Raw genomic sequence first — 22,599 nt, 5'->3', positions numbered from 1 at the left:
TTTCTGAATCTTGTGTTTATATAAAGAACAAAAGACTGCTTATACGTATAGGAATGATGGTGGAATATAGTAATCATATAGCATATAGTAATGTCAATATGTGACGTCGCCAATTTTTTGCAAGTTCGTTCAACGACCTTGTTGATGTCATTATTCCTTTTAAAGTGTATGTTTTTCGAAAGGATCATTCGAGGAAACAATAAGAAGATATACCACTAATTTTAGAAACGCAAACATGTCTTTAGCTAACCTGTTTAGCGGTTGGGTTCCAGTACATGAGGCCGTGTAGGTGCGTACAGCTACCAAACGTATGTCTTCCTGCCGCGTAACAGATAATACGCAGGCATTATTGTGATTACATTGTAAAGTAAATAATCCGATAATAATAACAGATCTAAAGACATCTAATAGTTTTTTCAAGAGATAGCCTAAACGATTTAAGAGCTCAGCGGATTCCTTATCTGGCGAAATATACAGGATGATTAAAGCTTTAAAGAGGTGAATGTGGAACTCATTGGTGTGAAGGCTTTTACATCTATCCAATCACCCCTGTATAAAATGATCACTCTGAAATATATTGAATATTTTTTTTCTATTTGAATTCGTCAGTCTTAAAACTTTTGACAGGCACAAAGGTATTGTGTTAGTAAATAGTCGATACGGTGTACAATACATTATTTTGTATTGGCAGCAATTAAGCTATACAATGTGCCTTTAAAGCTTTTACACCAATCACTCTGTATATTGTGGTAGCCCGAGCCATAGTTCTTGAGAAGAAAGTAGAAATCCTCGAGGCTAGTAACTTTAAATAGAATTATACTAAGCATCTTCAAAGTTCCGACTACTTAAACATGTGTACCTGCAAATTGCCAATAGGCAATGCTGTTTATGAAAATAAACTATTGAAACATTGTCGTATATCACAAAGTGACAGGGTGAGTCCCAATACGGTAACTCTATTTTAAAACAATCCGCTGCCTTATGACTGGGCCGTAAATCCATCAATCATTTAAACTGGCCGTTGTGTCCATTTTAAAAGAAATAAATCATAATTTTATACGAACGTATGAATCGCACTAAACAGTTTACTTTTCCTTGTTCATACATAAATAAGCTAATATTAATTATTGAGATGAATAATTAATACAAAAATTGGCAGTTCTGAAGTCGAGAGCGATAATGGTAGTCGAATGTTAATAAGTCAATTTTTATTATTATGCAATTACTGCGTAATATTACAGATATTGGGAATTCTATGTAGGACTCAAGATATAGACAGAAAATTGTATTGCTAGCTGATAATAAAAAAGAGAAATTTAATGGTAAACAGAAATCATAATCTGGGAAATTAAGGATTAAGGTGGGAAGAAATTCAGAGAATTAAAGTCAAAATTACTAATGTATACACCAATGTTCAAAATAACATTTTATTAAGGTTTATGGTTATCAGACAGACGAGGTAATATAGTTGTGAATAAAAAAGAATTGTATACAGTAATACACCATTTATTTAAAAAAATAAAGATAAAGTTGTTATTATTAGAAAACGTAAAAACTTAAGTTACAACATAAAAGGACTGATATGATTCGATAAAAATTTTTACTACAAATCACATTTTAAAATGGCTAACTAATTTTTTAAAAATCTAAGTATTAATTGTTGTGATCAAACCAAATCTCCATTGAGATGGGTCATTTAGAAGTAGGAACATGATTTATGACTCCCGTATTATTTTTACTAATCTGTCTAGCTTCATCGCAAATTCTCCATAAGCTTTTGCGCCAAAATATATTGTCAAGTTAAATAAGTATACATATATATCAATAAATAAATAACATTTATGCACTAAAAAATTATTTACATATATTTGCATCAAACTGAATATAGTAGAGCGTTTCGTGTATAGGAATCGTATTAGGCTAATGTCTAATATTTTTTTTACAATAACTAACGATTGTTCTCTACAACTTCGCAGCAAAGCACAAACTATAAATGGGCGTGTAAGTTCTACAAAGCACCGCTATTACAAGCAAGACGTATATTTTACTAATAGGTGAATGTCCTGTACGCCGCCACGCATTAATGTGTAAAAAAGTTATTCACTAACCATATCATCGCAGCCCGAATAACGGGATAATGATAATTAAACGAAAGATATTAGGTGCTCTATGCAATCTAATATAATAACTTATTACCTTAAATAAGTACTAATAAACTATACATAACATTACTATAAATAAAGATCTAGAGTTAAACATTTTTAGAGTAATGGAAATATGTTTAGAGGTCATTACGCTTTAGGTAATAATAAAACTTAACGATACAGATACAAAATCTTTCATGTATGTCCCTGCCAGGGTAAATCCGAGCGCCCCCAGTTCTTTGCTATATGAGAGATATATGCGCCGTCTGCGCTCTCTACCTTTTCTACTCCTCGAAGCCGTGGAAACTGGAAAAGCCATTTAAGTAGCATTGTCAGATAAAATAAAAACTTATGTGGCCATAACAGTTAGTATTAATAAAATCGTGAATATAACATATACTACAAAAACAAAAATAAAGAACCGTTCAATTTGGGTAGAATATTTTTGTCTTGTACTATTTTGTAAGTATCGTCATTATCATTTTAGCCGATAGATAGGCATTGGCCTCACCCAAAGGTTGTCACCATGATCGGTCTTACGGTGTCCGTATCTAACGACTTCCTGCAACCTTGACTATGTCGTTAGTCCACGCAGGGAATGTCCCACGCCGCGTCTACCAGTTCTTGGTTCAACTTGAAAAAATTTCAGCCCCAAGAGCCATCGGTTTCAAGAGCGATGTGCTCCCCCCACTGCCTCTTCTTCGAGCTACGTCGGTGACCTTGGTTCTTCTGCGTTTCTGGTTCACATCATTACTGGTACGATAGTGGTTTAGTGGCTTCAAACGTAGCCCGCTCCATAGCTTTTGACCTCGAACCATTACGCGATACTTTTACTATATACCAAATAATACTAATACTGGTAGAAGATGGTGGGCTATTGTTTTATAGCTATTTAATTGTTTCTAGAATGCTAAAATCTTATTTAGATCTATCATCTTGTAACATAATGTTAGTAACAAATAATTTACACAACCGTATCAGTTAACACAAGTAAAAGATGAATCTATGCATGTCACGTCCGCTAGAGCACTTCCCCAATGACGTCACCGCGGCAGGACTTCCGAGCAGGCTCATTTCATTTTCACCCATTTGCATGCGAGCGCAGTTCCTTTTTCGTTGACCTTATACGAGGTGCGATTGCCGTTTGGAATAATTAGTGTTGAATTTACAGAGGCAAAACAATTGTTTTCCATTTTTTTACATTAAATTTAAAGTTGTTTCTTAGTCTTAACTATTTTCGTGAGAAATTTTATTTGGTTCATGACTTCGATGATGTGAGGTCTAGTCAGATAATTAACTTATATTTATCTACTGCAGGAAATCCGTGACCTTTTTTGAAAAGTTTGTAACGCACTATTTTACGTTATCTGTGTCGGTCTGCTATGTGTATTGCTTCCCAAGTCTTATCCTGTGCGATCTTCTGGTCTTATTAAAGTATTTCCAGGTTCGGTTTTAAGATCGTCGGTCCATTTGAAATGACAATGACGAGTATCTGTTCGTCAAGACTACAGCTGTTACTACTCATCCTTTCAAATAATAATATAATTTAGCCCACAATTTCATGTACCTTTAAAAAAATCTGTTACTAAAATTCACAATAACAAGCGATGAGACGTGAGAATTGTCAAGTCCATATAGTAATTTCAGCGTAATTCACAAAATATATTCGTGTATTGTACGGCAAATGGTTTATACGTACGAATGTTAAAATAACATCATCTCGCTTTCCACTTCATTTGACACTAGCGGCCGAACCTAACGGGATTGCGCATACCGTGCCATTTTCATAGAATGAATTAGCATTGTGAGTCTATGGTATCGTATTCACTTAGAATTCAATCTTGTACCGGCTTACACGTAGCTCATTGATTATGAGTTTTGCGCAATAACAACTAACTCGCGTGAGAAGAATACCGTCAGGTCTGGAGCCTTCACGTAAATCACGTTGATGCGTAAAGTTTAAAACATTCCTAGAAGAGTAGAATAGGTCCAATCAATAACACAGCTCCATTCCAATGCCATTTAATGTCAACATTGAAGGGAAGGCCGCGGTCACGATATCTGTATGCGAGTCGCGAGCAACTTGAGTGTGGATGCCTTGGTCAAACTCTTTATTATCTTTAAAATTTTCCTTTAAAATCCTCAATCTACTAACTAAATTTTAGCTCTGTGATATATCTTGCAACTTTACTATTATGTTTGGTCTTAAAGACAGAACCACATTTACATTTATATACAGTGTGATAGGTGTTAAAGCTTCAAGGGGTGAACGTGTAGCTAATTTGCAGTCAATTTATCTACGGTTAAGCTTATTCAGAAATCCATGGTTTCAGAAATATTCAATATAGTAAAAAAAAGGATTACTGCGTATTATAAATAATTATTGCCTACTATTAGTCCATGCAGACTTTGTACTGCTAAAAATTGTTGGTGTGACTCATTTCAGTAGAAAAAAATTATCTTTAAATATTTCAGTGATTATTTTATAAAGGTGATTGAAAATGGCGTAAAATTTTTAAAGCTTTTTGCTGCAAATAAGCTATACTTCACTACATTAAAGCTATATTCAATCACTCTGTACTATATGACCATAGAAAATAATGAAGTGAAGTTAAATATAATTGTAAAAAAATTAGTTACGAACTAACGCAATATTTATATAGTCTTAAAGAGAATAGAAGGGAACAAAGCGGTGCATAGAGACTACATAAAAAAGTCTCAGGTAGAAAATAACTCAGTCTTACGAACTTCAGTTCAGATCAGAGACGAAAAAAAAACAACTCTGCTCCCTTCAAGTAAACTACTTACTATTTAAAATAAACAAGGATGAGACTAGTCGGTTACTATCTCATTAAAAAAACCCTAAATCCCGCAACCTAACGGTACACGCGAATGTGGTTAAATATGTACATATAAAAAATCGTAAAAACTTGGGGAATTTTTAATGCTAACTTTGTCAAATATGTTCGTTCCTATTTAATTAGAACATCTGTTTTTTTTTAATAAATTAGAGTTCTAACTGTAACTTTTTAATACATTTTAATCGCATATTGTTTTTACGCCAAAATTGAAATACTTATATAACAAATAGTGTCACACACATGATAAATATGGCATATATAATAAGCTCGTCCAAAATTCGTCTTGAAAAATTTAACAAACCCTTCATAGGTCTGTGTACGCTTATATTATAAAGTTACTAAGCAAATTTAAGATCTTTCTTTTCTTATTTTTGAATCTGAATCTGAGAAATTTGTTATTAAAAATAATCTATTTAATAGATCTTATTTACAACTTTCAAGAGTTTTTAGTTGATCGAAATGTTTTGAACTAGGCTTGTTCATTCATTTGCAGGGTTGATATCATAATGTAATGTAATCATATGGGTTGATAAATAATGTTGAATTTCATAGCAATAAAAAATAAATAGCATAGCAACTGTTGAGTTTCTGACCGGCTCCTCTCAGCAGATCAGCATGCCGAATCGGTGGTAGCTTATTACTTACTCTGTAAAATTATTGACGCGATAAAATTGCATATAATTACACAAAAACAAGATTAAGGATATACAACTATTAATACCCACACTAACGCATATTGTGTATCATGTTGTCGATGCAATGAAGGCAAACGCACATGCGTCGGGCTTCTTTATATTCCAAATTTAAACACAAAGCGCGGACCGCGGTGGCGTGACATATACCGACCAACCGGCGTCTCGCGGCGCGTACTCAGTGCGTCGACCTCAAATCGCACGCGTAAATTAAAAATATTAAAAAACCTATTATATATAATTAATTTTAAAAATACTTGTAGTTAAATATAAAAGGTCTTAAATCGATCTAGTTCTTAATCATAACCATTGTATCAGCCGATAGACGCCCACTGCAAGGATCTTCTTATTACCGATTCCATTTCACAGTGAAGCTCCGAGCATAGCCCCCTCCGTTTCTCTCTGGGTGACCTTCAGTAGTTTTATAAGGTCGGGATGTATTTTTTTTTTTCAAAAATATATTTTAACATTGAATTTACGGAAGTAGTTTTAATGCGTTTAACTACTTCTATGTAGTGAAATAAATGTAACATAAATATAAGGTATATAAAAAAAAATACTCCTGAGGTAGCCCTCAACCTTAGTATTGTACAGATTTATGCTAAATAACTTAAGTGATTTGCCAATTTAAATTCCAGTTATTATATAATGGGTATATTAAATGAAGGAAAAATTTGTCCAGATTCTTATCTGTCGTATTTAGTTGTTGAGTCATCGTGATTTTTTTTACTTATAGAAGTGCTTTCCACTATAAGCTAACCCTTTCAAATTGTTATACTTATGTAACCGACCTCTGATTTTTATCTTATAGGTTTAATGTAAAAATATGTAGAAACGTGAGCGGTAATATGCTAGCAACTATTTCTTAACTATCTTATGGTTTTAGAATTATTGCTGAAAATTACTCATACATTTTAAAGTATTACTAGAAGGAAAAAAAATTTCGTAAAGAAAAGTCGCCAAGGTTTAGAACGTGTATAGCAAGCTACTTTTGACGTAGCGGCTCGTCTATACATTTTGGCATTGAGACTTTGTAGAAACTGCGCGCACTATGTCATATCGTTGACTTTGTTTATCGCGACTCTATTTTTAAGACTGCGCACTTGCAGTTCGGAAATAAATCGGAACATCTATCACTCGTGTTTGTAAACTATGATATGTGATTTAATATCTTTTGACATTAGTGTAGAATGAATTCAAAATTATCAAGATTTCATCGCCATCATTTCAGCCGTATGACGTCGATTTCTAAAAAGACCAATCGAAAGCGATGTGCATTTAGCATCTTCTGACAAACTTAACAACGTCGTCTTACCACGCTATGAGTGGACGTCCGATGCTCTCCATTCCAGAAACTTAAAATCCCAACGGTCATCTGTTCTGCGCGTTATGTGGCTTGCTCACTGACACTTCCAATTAGCCTCATTAAGTCGGTTACTTTTGGTCTGTCTACAGACCTCCTCATTCCATTTCCATAAGAGTCTTGATTGTCGTATACTCCTCGTAGACTATTCTCAGTGAACATATCCCACGTTGAGGACCCTTCAGTCAATCCCCTGCCACCTCTCCCAATCTGTCAATATTATATGTATTGTAACGGCCTAAACCGAGTGTTCGAGGACCTCACGAACCACAATACGTAAATAAGTTTTAGGCTACAAGTCTTCCGCGCTCTGTCGTAATCTGCAAATGATCATACTGTAATGGAGTAGATTCAGAAAAATTTATCTGATAATTAAATCACTACATCAACAAGCGATTTCGAATGGACCGTAGCATCATCCGTCCATCAATCCATAGATCTAAACATCACTCAACTTTGTGAATAAAGTAAACAAGATAAAGTTACATAAATATCGTTTTTTTTTAAATAATTTGTGTTATATATCCAGACTGATCACTTAATGCAGGGTGATTGGAAATAGATGTAAATATAAGCATTAAATGTTTTTGCTGATAAATGAGCTGTACATCTACCCCTTTAAAACCTTTATACCTATAACCAATCATCGTGTGTAATATTTAGATACATGTGTATTTCCATCATAAAAAGAATAAAATGTTGTATAAATTTGGTGTATATTATACCGATAAAATGACTTGAAAAGTTTTCTCATTCAACTATTACCCACGTCCACAGGAATCCTGGCAAGATCCCAAAGCGAATGATTCCGGCTCCGTGATCAACATCCTGGACATCGGGCGCCAGAACTTCGCGAACGGCGGCGTGGTGTCGCGGTATCTCTGCGACCTGGCGCAGTGCCTGAACCTCGTCAAGTACGACTATAAGGACGTCGTCCCTACTGTTAGTCTTAATCATATTCAGCTAACTATTAATCACTTAACATAGGATCTTATGGCAAACGACGAGCGCTGTAGTGCGTTCATTTTATTTGCGAAGGTATCGTAAAGACGATTTTAATACTATAATAAGAAAGAGGACAGCTTATTTAGTTTTTAGACGGGATTCCCCTTTGCTTGTGCCACTCGATAGATATTCTTAGGCTGCATCTCCGCCAGGGCTAAAAGGGGTGATTTGTATACATCGTTAGGTATTCCATACAGTCTAGTCTATATTGACGTAAGAAACCGTGAGCCACAAAATATAAAAAATAATTAGTGATAAATAAAGAAAGATTACTAGGCTTAGAAATTTAAAATGTTTTATAATTATAAAATAAAGAGGAAAAGCTTGTTTTGTATTGATGAAGAAATAAACTTTACGCATTGTGAAGAATTAATTATCTTGCATTGATATCTGGTCTAAGCAAGAACGGAGTATGTAACAAATGTAATAAAAGTATAGTACTCGTTTTTAGTATACTTAACACAAATAAAACGTATATTTTGTAAAAAAAAATATGTGTTAGTGATTTAATTTTTTATCCTAATAATATGACATTCAATTAACGAACTATTTTTTTTCTGATTTAATAATTTAAATGAATTTATGTAAAAAAAATTTTATCGTATTTTCATTGTTAGAACAATTACATTTTCTCAAGATGATATAATTTAAATGATATCTATGGACTGTGAACTTATGGTTCAGATATAATAAGAGATCTTTTGTATGTTTAATATTAAATTGAATAATCTAAATAAATTACATTGACCCAAAATAATATTTAATCATATATCCGGCAGAAGAAATATTATTAAGTTGTATGTAGTTGTTGTTGTATTAGTAAACCCTCTGGTCACCACGAGCCTTAGACGCGACGTGGGTCGTCGCCAATGATATAGTGAAGGCTGTGGAAAGTCACTAGATGCGGGCAGCGTCAGACCGGTCATCGTTGATATCTTTAAGAGAAACCTTATGACCCATCAGGTAAACTTTAATTAGGTGTTAAAATAAAAAATAACATCTTCCACCTGTCATAAATTCGTCTATTAACCGTATATTGCGAACTGGAGTTTTGATATCTCTATTTCATAACAGGTAGTTAAAGATGAACGCTTCCAAAACGCCATAGAGCAGACGACATTGGAGGAGATGAGAAAAGCGAATGGCGACACACAAGATGGAAGAAATCTCAGCCAAAGTTCAAACCGTTACGCGGAAACCAGAAAGCGGGTTGAAGCACGTGCTATGAAGGTGCTGATGGACATCAGTTCGGCGATGTCCAATAACGTTCTCAGGTATAGTTTCTTAATACATATTTTATATAACAAATTAAAAATATATAAATACTTATATAAAATAGAAGAAATAAAAATAAACTTGTAGAGACTAAATCGTCTTCAAAAAGTTTACAAATCCTCCATGGCTCTGAGTGCAATTTTCACAAGATATCTCTCCATTTCTTAGTTTTAAATCTAAAATAAAAAGTATGTTATTAAACAATCTTCTTACAGCATTCAAGATATTTTGATCAAGGTGTGTGGAATTTAAAGTTTTGACTAATATCTAGAGTTGATATTATAAAGTATACATCAAACATTGATTTTCATTTTTAATTTCTAACCGGTCTTCGGCGATATTTGTTTCCGATCTGGTGGCAGCTTACTACTTATAATGTTAATATAACTGACAACTCAAAAGTACGTGTAAAAATGCCTACTTGAAAAAGGTACTAGGTAACTTTTACGTAAATAAAGAGGTGGTAAACGAAATTCTAAACTCCCTATGATCTTTTATCTATCGATATTATCTGTATTTATATAGTACCTATTTGTTATCATTTTATTTTAGACATAGATCTATATTATGTATTAATAATAAAAGCATGATAAATAAAATGATTGTTTTTTATATATATTTATATATATATATATATATATATATATATATATATATATATATATATATATAAAAATAACTTAACACACTGCTTAAATGTTTATTAACATTTAAGCAGTGTGGGCATTTTGGTAAGAGTTAAAAGTAAATACGTGTTTTGTTTCGTAAAATTTGGTCTTGATGACCATGTGCCAGTTAAAAGAAAATTTGGTCGTATTGGTTGATTAAGTTAATGTATCATTCGTGTGAATTGGGTTTAAGTGGTAACTACTCAATTTGTAATCGGAGACTTTATAACATTGAAATATTTATTTATATAAAAATACTATAATTAAAAGAAATTTATAGTACATATTGTTCCCTTGATCCTTTTTAATTTTATTTTTAATAGAAATCCTTTAACGTCAAGATCTGTCTCGAACCGACGAAAGAAATTTATCGTAAAATTTTTTCACTTTATATATCTTTTATGAACGCTATAATATTTACCATTGTATTTACGTCATATTACATTTTATTACCATAACTGTAATTTCACCGTAAATTTGTGCCAAAAATCTTTTTGTACATAAGAGAAATAATTCTTGATAGAGTTAGAATTCATCTTTAAAATGATAAACGTGAATTTTGGAAGGAAACTGTTGTTGTCAATTCTGTATTATCAATTCCGGAAGAAGGGTCATTTGACAACCGCGCCTGTTATTCCTAATTACAACCAAGGCTATGTATATCTATAAATTATAATACGATTCACCTTAAAGTGTTTCCTTATTTTCGTATTATATAACATCTTATGACATTCCAGTAGCCTAAATCTAATATTAAAAATACTTTGGAAGATCACAAACAGCCGTCACTGTACTTTACTTTCCGGAAAAGAGTTTACAAAGTGCATTTGCAACTGCATATTATAAGAAATGAAATTAACGGATTATTTTACTAGTCGTAAACATTTGGAAAGAGACTTATTGATTTCTTTATATTTGCTCCTTATTTAACTTTTATTTTATTTATTTTTGTCTTCGCGTTGGACGAAATGCCACAATCACGAGTATACTTATTGTACGAAGGAAAACCTTGCAAAATTATAGATATGGTATCTACCCGTGAAGTACATCAAAACACTGATTATACAGGAATATATACACGAACACATTAAATGACTGGTTAAATGAGTCCATCATGTACAAACGAGAGATGCCTTAAGACACATCCTTATTACTAACTAATATGAATGTTCTATGTTTTCGGTTATTATACATGTCCAGCGAATATAGTGTTGGAATATATTGAACGTAAAAAAAAAATTGTCGAGACATTTTTTTATTCTCTTTAACCAAAATATATACACAGTAAATCACTAAATTGTATACACAGTTTTTGACGAAAATAGACGCTCTTTTTAACTACATTGTTATTAAATTATGATACATTTATACTTAAATTATCTATTTCCAATAGATCATGTTACATAACAAATATAAGTAAACACGTGTATAAGAATTGTCTACAGCAATGTTTTATACATAAAAAGTGTTCCTTGAGTCACTTCATCGGAGTTGTACTATTTAGGTGTTACATTTAGTTAGGTCGGTCACATTTCTTCGAAATTCCGAATAGACTTGGAAGCTGAAAGAACTTAAATTCTATTTCTTTTAGTATAATAGTATCATTATATCTTATGGATTTTATATTTGTTTATATAATTTTGTTAATATCTATACTTTGTAATACTTTAGCTTTAATTTTTACTTAGTATGTTTTGTACGGTCTCATTGTGTTTAACACAAGGCGATAGTTACTTATTCCATGTTTAATCAATGAACGAACCACTGAATATTACAGTACATACATTATTCTTTTTACAATGAGAAGACAATTAATTGACAACTTATAAAGTCAAAGTTTAGTATAGTTTGACCTTGGAATAATAACCTCAATACCATCGGCTTGACCAGTCTTACATAATTGGAGTTCGTTAAAGGTTGACGCGTCTGCTACAGGATCGAAAGCATAAACGAGTTCCGCACCGGTTTGAAGTTCATACTCGTTTATTTAAATATATAAGAAATTAAAAATTTTGGGATTTTATGTAATCGCTACTCTTGTATATTTATGCTAAACTGTTATTTTCAATGTTAACCTAAAATTATTATTAGAAGCGTGACTGAACGCTGTTTTCCCGTTGACATTTACTGCGTGACTAGCGACAGGGGACACTAACAACCGGTCTACAACAACGATGTTGGGTTCTCTAGGCACTCTTGTTTCGGAATGCTGAACTGGTATTATTGACGAGTTACAGCGCAGGCCAAGGTTTCATCATGGGGGCCTTGAACCTAAAGGATCTTAGAACTCGGTGGCCTTCCAATTCCGTCAAATAGACGTATGTAACGGCATTCGAGCTTCGTATTCTTAAAAGAGGTCTTAGCTAAGTTCCCGCTTTAATCCAGCAGAATCTATTTGCAAATGCCACTTAGGCAACATTGAAAGTCGAGTCCCATTAAAAAAAAATATAGATTTATGCTAAGAGGCTATTTTATTACTACTTAATCTTTAACAATTAGAAAGATTTACAAATATTAGGTTATTCATTATCGAATTTATTGGTAATTGTAATAGTCTTTTTACGAACTAGGAAGTGGCTGCTAAAGTACCTTCGAGCTTCTTTACTCTAAAGAGGTCTAGGCTCTTTTTTCAAGCTCTGTACGTGCACACAAAGGAAACGGTAATTTCGAGAAAATTAGTAGTAGAAAATAGAAATAGCTTTATCTTCAGCTTGATCATTATTATTTCTGTGATAATTGCCCCAAGTATAGGTCCTTGGGCCAGTTCTGTACAAACTCCATACCAACTACAACCTGCATTTACACCGAAATTTATGCCTTTCAAAGCGCGGCAATGCTTTATTAGAATCAATGGTTTCACCAGCTTCGATCACAGATCCAGTATCATGGGTGACTCAAACCCCTTATTTAGGTGCCGTTCCGGATGACTAACTTACTTTTAGTGTGCACTCTAAATGTTATGGTGCTATACAGGCTGGTGGCTTGGCTGTGCCACAAGGCGATTCGTCGCATCGCGGGCGGCGGTTGCAGCACTCGGTTCGCGTGCGTGGAGCGGCTGCGAAGGGCGAAGGCGGCCGGCCTGCCGCTGGTCTTCGTGCCTCTGCACCGCTCGCACTTCGATTACATCCTAGTCACCTTCACCTTGTACCTGACAGGCCTCAGACCACCGCTAGTGGCCGCTGGCGACAACATGCGGATACCTTTCTTTGGGTGAGTAAATAATCATCATTACAGCCTGACTTCCAATAGGACCCCGTTGGAAGAAGCCTGCAATCGCAGCATCTTCTTAAGACCTTAACTAGGTCGTCTGTCCACCTAGTATGTGGACCTCTTGCCAGTGCCTGTGGTCTCCACTTACATCTTAGACCTTTAAGTCTCAGGGTGTTTAAATAGACTTATAAATATAATATAATACAATATCTTTAATAACTGAAGCACTGAGAAGAAAAAGAAATTTATATTTCAGAGCAATATAACTAACTGGTACCCGAGGGACGTTCTAATTAAAGATTTTGTTAATTTGTGATGTCTCAAAAGATGATTTATGTTTGCATATACATTATATATTATATTAAGTGTTGGGAAATTGGTGAATGCAGGTCGCTTCCAACCGTTCCAGGAAATCTGTAAGGAGGTCCACTTCCAGCACTAGACGAATGTCCATGAGGATGTATTGTTAAACGTAGTTATGACCTACAACGACCACTTATTTATAAGAAAGTTTATGGCGTTCGACTGATGGTAAGTTTTTGTCAACGCGCAATTATACCGTTTCTTAGGATGGAAGAGAAATGATTCTCAATGCTAAGGCGGTGACTTGGGTGACTCAAGGATATTTATCATCAGGGTTTATGTGGTGAATAGATTTATTTCAGTTTAGTTATTTAATCTTGATCATATTCCCGGCAGATGGATTTTGCGTGGCTGCGGCGCTTTCTACATTAGACGACGCGTCGACGGCTCCGAATACCACGGCGACCCTGTCTACAAGTCTGCGCTCAGGTATATGAGATAATCAGACGATTGTAACCATTCGGGCCCAGGTCCACCACCATTGGGTTAGGTTCTCATATCGATTGATAACCCAGGCCGACATGACATCTCGGAGGTCTGTACTTCATGAAGGTCAGCGCTCTTTCACCCTCGTTATATTTAATTTACTTGAGGCATTTAAAGAAGCTTTTGAGGCTTGGTTATAAATTTGGTTCAAGTGAAAGATCTTCAACGTGTCGTCTTAAATTTGATGAAATTGTAAGACCAAAAAGAAAAAAACAATCGGTTACATAAATTTATTACCGGTATGTTTTGCATTTTAAACGCAGTTGTAAGTATATTGTTATATGTTTGATATATTTTCTTTCTACACTTTCTGACTAATAAATACATGTTTAAGGTGTATTTATCGAACCTTTTCTGGTTTTTTCCTCTATATATTTGCTTTAAAATTATCATTTTAGTACCATAGTTTATTAAAAGTATTAAATCGCTATTATTTTCACATTAATATCCAATCAAAGTTATTGGATCTACAGGTTTTAATCTTATACGTAGTAATACAAAATAGGTCAATATATAAAAAATTATATTTCCATTTGATGACATTTTTGCGTATGGTCTTTCCAGGGCCTACATCCTGAACAGTCTAGGAGCGAACAACAATCTGGAGTTCTTCATAGAAGGTGGTCGTACCAGGACTGGAAAACCGCAACCGCCTAAAGGTAATTGAAGAAATCACAGACCACACTAGTAATAATAAATTTGTAAAGTTTAAAATCAATTATGAAAGGTGAAATGTTTTTAACACTAGAAATTATAATACGATTTTTATATCTGTAAATAAACAAGGTGATTTAGTTTTTAGTGAAAAGGTATAAATATATGTACATGCTGAAACAAAAGTAATATACCTTATATTACTCCATTTCAGATTATGTTATCGATAAATATGTTGGTATTAATTGTTAAACAACCGATGGCCGGATTTCAGAATTTCAAGTTGAAGATTATAAATGATTGAATCGATGTTATTTAATTAAGCTATTTTATAATATTTTGGACTTTGAAATAATGTAGATGGTTAAAAAACGTATCATTACCGTGTATCTGCTTTTTTATTTTTATTATCGTAGTAATTATGTTTTGTAAATAATTTTTCACACGTTAGTTTTATAAATCTTATACCATTTACTGGATTTTAACAAGCCTTATACATACATACATACTTATTTGTTTCCTGCTGTCCGGATTGAAGTCGTGATGAGTGGTAGGTAAGCAATCCTTCATCGTACATATTTATAAAATAGAATTTGGTTCCACCAAAACAGTTATTAAAATCTCGAATGCAATCAATGTAATCATTTAATAGAAATCGTCGTTGTTTCTTAGGATCTCTTTTGGGTCAGACATTTGAGCAGTGGTCACAATGTAATATAATTATTTATTTAAAAAGTTAAATATTTTATTAAAAATATTATTGTGTAAAGGATTTTTCAAGTGATAATAGAACATGATTTGAATTTGTTCTATTACTCTATTAATAGTATTGTAAAAGAAACGATAGCAAAAAAAACCAAGTTAGTTGCAGTCTCGTCTTAGATCAAGGCACGTTAGTTTTACTCGCAGTATGCCATTATGGAAGAGCTCAATTTTAATCTGGTATCTCTCAAATTGGACCCTTCTGGTGTTTTTCCATGACCTACACTATAACTGTATATGATCCTATAAAAAATATCAACAAATAATTTTCCATGACACGGTTTTATGGAAGATTAGCGGTTATCATATATCTCGTGTGCGTCTCACCACTCAGTTGGAAACATTGTATTGCAAAACTTGTATTCATTCGCATATTTGATTCCTTCCAGCCGGTATACTGTCGGTGATAATGGACGCGTATCTTGACGGTACGATTGACGATGCGCTGCTGGTGCCCGTCACCCTGAACTACGAGCGGCTGGTGGACGGCAATTTTGTGCGAGAGCAGCTGGGCATGCCAAAGCAGATGGAGACCTTCTGGTCAGCTCTAAGGGGAATCTGGCGTACGCTGAACACTAATCACGGCGGCATCCGAGTGGACTTTAACCAACCTATATCTCTAAAGGTTGGTATATCGAGGAGTTATTTATACAGGGTGATTGGTTACACGCCTTTTGCATATGCCCGTAAGAATTGCGATTCGGGCTGCGACATTAATCAGTATTATACAGTTATAGGTATACAAGCTATATAGGGGGGCGTGTGTATAGTTTATTACTTTTCAATGTATGGTACACGTGATTCAAGACATAGTAATGTGGTTTGTATACTTCGAGCCATGGGTAAGCACAAAGCCCCTCAATGAGCTATGCTCAGGATCACTCACGACATCGAAGACCGATCTTTGTAAAGGACTTTACATTGCAGTAATGAATGTAATTAAATATATGAATAGAATGTAGTAAACAAATGCGCTCTAGGCGCAGCCTCATATCCAAAGACTGAAATTTTTTTAGGGTTTACCCTTGAGATATCCTGCTAATATATATATCTTTGCCCACAGGAATTAGTGACATCGTTCCAGAAGTACAATTACCTGAAGGCACCTATCGGACGTTGTCTGACTCCGCCAAATAACAATTTGGCTGTAAATCTGGACCGGCAGATTCTGTACAATCACAGTCACTCCAGTTTATACGGGGCCGAGGTCAGCACAGACCATAAGATGATGGTCGAAGCCATTGGAAGGCATCTTGTTTATGGTGAGCTGGTACATTTATTGTTATGTCACTATCGAGCGTACGCATAAATAACCCAAGAACTTGACGGCTTGCCAATAGGAACTACTTACAATATCAAGTAACGGCTCGAGCTAATCTTAATGATTGTGAATTAGTCTAGACTTAGACGGATGAACGATTATCTATTGTAATTCTTCGTAGGATACTTTAATAATGGTTAAATTTCATATTTATAGACGCAGCACAGTCAACAGCGCTAATGAGCACCAACGTGGTGTCGTACGTGCTGCTGACGGAGCAACGGGCCGGGTGCACGCTGCGTCAGCTGCACAGCTCTGTGGAGGCGCGAGGCGCGGCACTCTGCAACTCCGGACGGGACCTTGGCTACACCGGCGACACCAGCGCCCTCGTCAAACACGCGGTGAGCTGATTGTGTCAGCCGATAGACGCCCATTGAAAGACATGGGCCTCCCTCATGACCGCCACGATATAAACCATAACTATATCGTCGGTCTACCTAGTGGGGATCTATGCACTATTCAGGGCACTTATTGCAGAAAGCCTAGACTTGTTCGCGACTTACCTGTGTGTTTTGTTTAAAGTAAAAAAAGACATACACAGTGTGTCTAAACGTGTTTTACACGTCTGGCCTGTACTATTCCAATAGAACAAAATAATTTAGTGTCACATATTTCAGATGTGATCAGTTTATACAAGATAGACAGGTGTAAAAACTTTAAAGCTTTTTGGTGACGATCAGCTGTTTATTCGCACCTTTAAAGCTTTTATGTTTATAATCAATCACACTGTACATAATTCCATATGACAGTGGCTTATTTCCAACAATGGACCTCATGGTGTTGAATGTTTTAGCTGGAGATGCTGGGTCGCGGTCTAGTGCGTCGTGACAGCCGGCAAGTGCGCGCGCAGCAGTCTATAGCGGCGTCCCTGGAACTGTCTTACTACGCAAACGCACTCGTCGCACACTACGCAGCGCCCGCCATATTAGGTAAAAACATATTTTATATGTAACTAAGTAGGGCAGGCACGCCTTCATTACGAACTTAATTAACATGTCAACCCCCTGCAGGAGCAAATACGTGTAATCAATATATATTGAACTTATAGGCGACTAATCACTGTATTATTTTAAATGTCTTTTATGAAAAAAAACACCATGCAAATATTCAACAAACCAAGTTCCTCGCATTTCGCTAAACATAAAAATGTTATGCTTATAGGCTTATTAAATAATATACATTTAATTCTAGATGTAAAACTATGAAAAAGAATGGCTAGACTTGCTGTGGAATGAAGAGTATATACGTACACAACCCAATCAAACCCATGACAGATTTGTTAATTTATTGACAACGAATTTTAGACGTTACGGGCTTGTTTTTATGTATTTGTCATGTATCTGTCACTATTTTTTGTAAAAGATTTTAAGTGTTGGCACATAAATAATACGTATTGAGCAGTAAGCAACAATTAGTTTAGCAATTTCTTTAAAAACATATCTCAGGAAATCTCTAGCTTTTGTCTCTATACCTGAGCAAATTATACGTTAGATAGTATATATGCCTTCTTTTTAGCTTGTAAAACCATGCTCTGAAAATCAAATATTAATTACTTTATGATTTTTTTTATTAACTTTCAGCAACGGCGTTAGAGAGCATTATATATGAAAAAGGTGAAGAGGAGACGGTCCGACACAGTGATCTCATAGAAGCGTCCCTGCAGCTGTGCGAAATCCTCAGCCAAGAGTTTATCCTCTGCCCGCCCTGCCATCGTATAGAGGAGAGCATGCTGGTAGCGCTTGACTTCCTCACTGCTCAAGACGTCATTTGTGATGTAAAAGTAAGTGTTACACAAAGGTTTTACAACTGGACTAACTATTGCGTTTCCATCATCAGCACGTTGGACATGGGCCTTCTTCCTAGTTTTCAATTAGGATTAGCTAGAAGTGATCTGCATCCAGCATCTTGTAACGACAAAGCTAGAAGGTTATGCTCGGGATTTCTCTTCGAGATTGAATCAGGAATGACGAGATATATAGATGAACGAAAGTAACACCAATACAAACCCAGCCGATAGGCAAGTTAAAATTGCAGTGTTCAGCTCTTAAAACCGTAGTGGCCATTAGCTATGGCGTTAAGTTTTTCTTCAGCAAAGAATTAAACATAATATGTTAAAAAAAGACATGAGAGGTCTTTGAGATCAAGATTCTGAAATTAAAAATGCCGGTGCATTCTTCTCCATTTATTGCCAAATCTTTTACCACAGGCCGTTTGATTGTGGAATAATTTACCAATGAATATAAGATGTACTAACTCGCTACCTATTTTTACGGAAACGATTAAAAAGTAATTGCTACACATATGATTATTTATTTGTTAATTCATTTATTTTCCTTTCTGTCTATTTATTCTTTCTGAGGCAGGTGCGATCCAAATCAGTTTGATGTTTTTATTTAATATTGTATTATATTTACTTGTATTATACCGTAATATGTATTATAACTCTTTTTTCATATTATCGTTGTCTGTAAAAGATTGCCTTGTGTGATAAGACCGCCCATTGTACTCTTTTGTTTATTATTATGAAACTATTTAATTGTATTCTAGCCTGTACAATAAATAATATCAAATAGATAATAGATAAATAAATGTAACAATGTAATTTTTTCAGGCTAGTGATAATTTAGAAGAGCAAAGTTGGTCGCGTCGATTCGCAAGGACATTTGACAGTGATGACGATGAGAGGCCGGATCCGACGCGATTAATTAATTACAGGATTTCAAAGAGCCCCGAAGCGATTGCTGAAAGGTTAGCTTGAATTTTTATTAAACAGGCTTTTAACAAATTGTTTTGATAAATAATAAAATGTGGAATAGGTTTAATATTATTATTGTTACAAGAAACTCTCCCGGAGTTTGACATTTTAGAGACTTTCTTCTATTGTTTTCTGTAAATTTTGCAACATGATGACAAACAGCCCGAAACCAGTCATTCGAAAGTGTTAACTTAGCCGTTACAAGTAATGCTTAGAAATATAAGTCAGTCTATCCCTGCATTTGCTTGTAAGTGAACTGTGGTTGTTATTACACTAGGAATATGCCTATTATACCTTATCTTGGTATAGTACATTATACACCACTCAGCTGTGCGTATTAGCGAATTTCAGTGATCTAGATTTTTTGAAGCGATATGCGCTTTCCAAGAGTTTAAGTTGCCGTTTTTCAATAATAAAATTAAATATGAAATGTTAATAGGCTTTGAAAATATTTCCCAAACTTTTGTTTATTACCAGGCGGAGACTACTTCTTACCATCCGACCACTCCTAGAAGCGTACGCGGCGACTTGCAGATGCATTACCAGCGGATCACAGAAAGCAGTGGTCACCACCACTCTAAACACGCTAACCGAGGAATTCACGCAAAACAAGATGCCATACGGTTAGTTTGAAAAAAAATCATTTAACGACATTGCCTGAAGACGAAGTGAAATGTTTCGGTAGTCGCTTGCGGTGGCCCCAAAGAGCATTGACGAGAGCTGGGTGTTTTGCTGCGAGATCGAATCAGAAATGAAGAGATCTGCAGAAGAACCAAGCTTACTGATGAAGTATTTGCATGTCTGAAGTGGCAGTTGGGGGGACACTTAGTTTCTGTAATCAATGGACGATGTGGCGGAAAGGTTTTCGAATGGCCACCACGAGCCGGTAGACGCGGAGTGGGTATGCCCACTCCATGTGGACCGACGGCATAGTTAAGGTCGCTGGAAGTCATTGGATTTCATTCGGACATTTATCATCAACATAACGCATTGCATTAGTAGAGTTTATAATCATAATCGAGGTACCGTATTTAAGCTCGTTTCAAGGATATCCTCGATATGATAACGCCGTAGTCGCACGGGAGACCACACTCTCATTTCTCCTCTGTCAGTTCTCTAACTGTATAAAATCAATAAGGTATTTTTAGAACCTATTGTTACATAACATTCTGATAATTATTGCCTACTAACTTTTTAAACTAGACTAAGATACATAGATTTATTGCTCATCTGCTTTTTGTTGTAAAAAATATTTTTTTTTTGTTAATGCGTATATTGTAGTCAAAAATTGTTCATTGAAAATTAAAATTAGAGCTCCATTGTATTTGTGTTAATATTTTCAATTACGTTGGTAATCTAATAAACAAAATACAATGTATATGTTTTCAGGAGAAGCTGTTTCCACGGACGCCATCAGGAATTGCTTCAAATTGTTACGACAGTGGGGCGTCATCGAGATGTACTCGGAGGGCCGCGACAGGAAGCTGCGACTCCTCCCGCCCTATGAGAACAAACGCAACCTGGACGATGTCTGCAGCAACATTTACAAGTTCAACATGAACACCCCCATCCTGCGCGTTAACAAGTGAATGTGTGTGCTTGCATTAATCTAAAACTGCCAAAGCTCATTGGAGCAGTGTGATAAATATAAAGAACCCAGTGTTTAGAGGTGACCAAATGTGATCCTAGGATAAGTTATTTGGTGGAAGTATCTTATCTTTAGTACAAGAACTCACTAAGTTACCACCTTAGGAGTATTTTTATGATCAACTTTTCACAAATATTCGGTTTTAATTTTTTCTTTAAGATTAGAACCATATGCTCGGTAAAAATCAATTCTTATAAAATCTTACTATCCTAATCCTTTAAAAAAATAATCACAAATCGGAATTTTTTTCTGATATATCCTGATGGCTTTTACGGTGCTGTGTTTCAAAATTTTATTTGATATGCTAGGAAAAAGGATAAGAGTAAAAGTTAAAATACAACAAATTGACGGTGAGAAACTGATCATACTGTTCTTATCTCTTGTACACCACATATGAACACACAAATATATATGACTATATATATTACCTAAATATTACTTTGTGACATAAAATATCTTTGTCTAATTATAAACAAAAGATGTTGACTGGTTTGGATTATGAAATGCATATTTGCGTAAGGGGTATACTGAGAAGTTACGGGGAGGCAGCTTCAGTGAATTACAAATAGTTAAATTAATAATGGGATGTATGTATGGACCATCTGACTCATTCGCAGGCATGGATTTTATAGACAAAAACTGTTTGCTATGTTAAGGAAACTTTTTAATTTTATGGGAATATGCATTCAAACTCTTGTGATGAGAGAAATTGATTGCTCCATAGGTATATGTTCAGGGTCCCTTGAGATTGCATTTACACTGAGCAATTAGTAGAGATAGATGTTACGGAGCACTCAATTGATGAATGGCTGTAGACAATAGACTAAATAAAAATGTAGATTAGAAAATTCGGGTAGGTTTGTATTGGACATTGTTATAATGAAGTATACAACTTAGGTTAATAATCTAACACTTATTTATTTTAAGAATGCAAGAGGATTTCATTTGCAACAATGCTTCACTATTTTTAAAATAAAAATAGTTTTCATAGTTCAGATGAAATCATCTTTATTCAATCATTTTGTTGCAAGTGTAATGTATGTTGTAGTGGCATAAGTATTTGCTCAAACACAGACACTAGACAGTTGGTAAATTAAAATGTATAAAAAATATGTTTTGTAAATATTTAGAATGGCCTATATGTTTTGCATACAAAAGATATTCTTCAGTATAAACATTTACATTTAAGTTCTTTGTGGATTTTTTCGCATTGTGTTATATATATAAACGATAGAGCAGAGGTTCCAATTTTTTTCTCATAATCTAATTTCAGAATTTAGCAGGTTCCTATAGACCTCCTGCATGTGTAATTCTAATATTTTTACAAAAGTGGTTAAAACAAACACTTGAAACAACAACAGCATGTCTAGACCTGTTATACTGAATATGAAA

General features: G+C 34.7%; 1 protein-coding gene across 2 annotated transcripts in view; it reads left to right on the top strand.

Moving 5' to 3' along the window:
• mino (glycerol-3-phosphate acyltransferase mino) overlaps positions 1-22,434 on the top strand; it is a 79,695-nt gene extending 57,261 nt beyond the window's left edge. For both annotated transcript variants that reach the window (XM_068769506.1, XM_068769505.1), the window contains exons 4-16: positions 7,838-8,002; positions 9,140-9,339; positions 12,982-13,218; positions 13,918-14,010; positions 14,632-14,726; positions 15,873-16,108; positions 16,547-16,745; positions 16,961-17,145; positions 17,598-17,733; positions 18,385-18,584; positions 19,416-19,552; positions 20,037-20,182; positions 20,949-22,434. In XM_068769506.1, the coding sequence (XP_068625607.1) occupies positions 7,838-8,002; positions 9,140-9,339; positions 12,982-13,218; positions 13,918-14,010; positions 14,632-14,726; positions 15,873-16,108; positions 16,547-16,745; positions 16,961-17,145; positions 17,598-17,733; positions 18,385-18,584; positions 19,416-19,552; positions 20,037-20,182; positions 20,949-21,148 (2,229 nt within the window). In that variant the 3' untranslated portion in view covers positions 21,149-22,434. The remainder of the gene's footprint in view (positions 1-7,837; positions 8,003-9,139; positions 9,340-12,981; positions 13,219-13,917; positions 14,011-14,631; positions 14,727-15,872; positions 16,109-16,546; positions 16,746-16,960; positions 17,146-17,597; positions 17,734-18,384; positions 18,585-19,415; positions 19,553-20,036; positions 20,183-20,948) is intronic.
• The last annotated feature ends 165 nt before the right edge of the window (positions 22,435-22,599 follow it).

Source organism: Battus philenor, unplaced genomic scaffold, assembly GCF_028537555.1.
Source record: "Battus philenor isolate CCGP_79_NKW_IND1 unplaced genomic scaffold, ilBatPhil1.0.hap1 SCAF_28, whole genome shotgun sequence".
NCBI lineage: Eukaryota > Metazoa > Arthropoda > Insecta > Lepidoptera > Papilionidae > Battus > Battus philenor.
The sequence above is the reverse complement of the archived record's forward strand: the minus strand, read 5'-3'. Positions and strand labels throughout refer to the sequence as shown.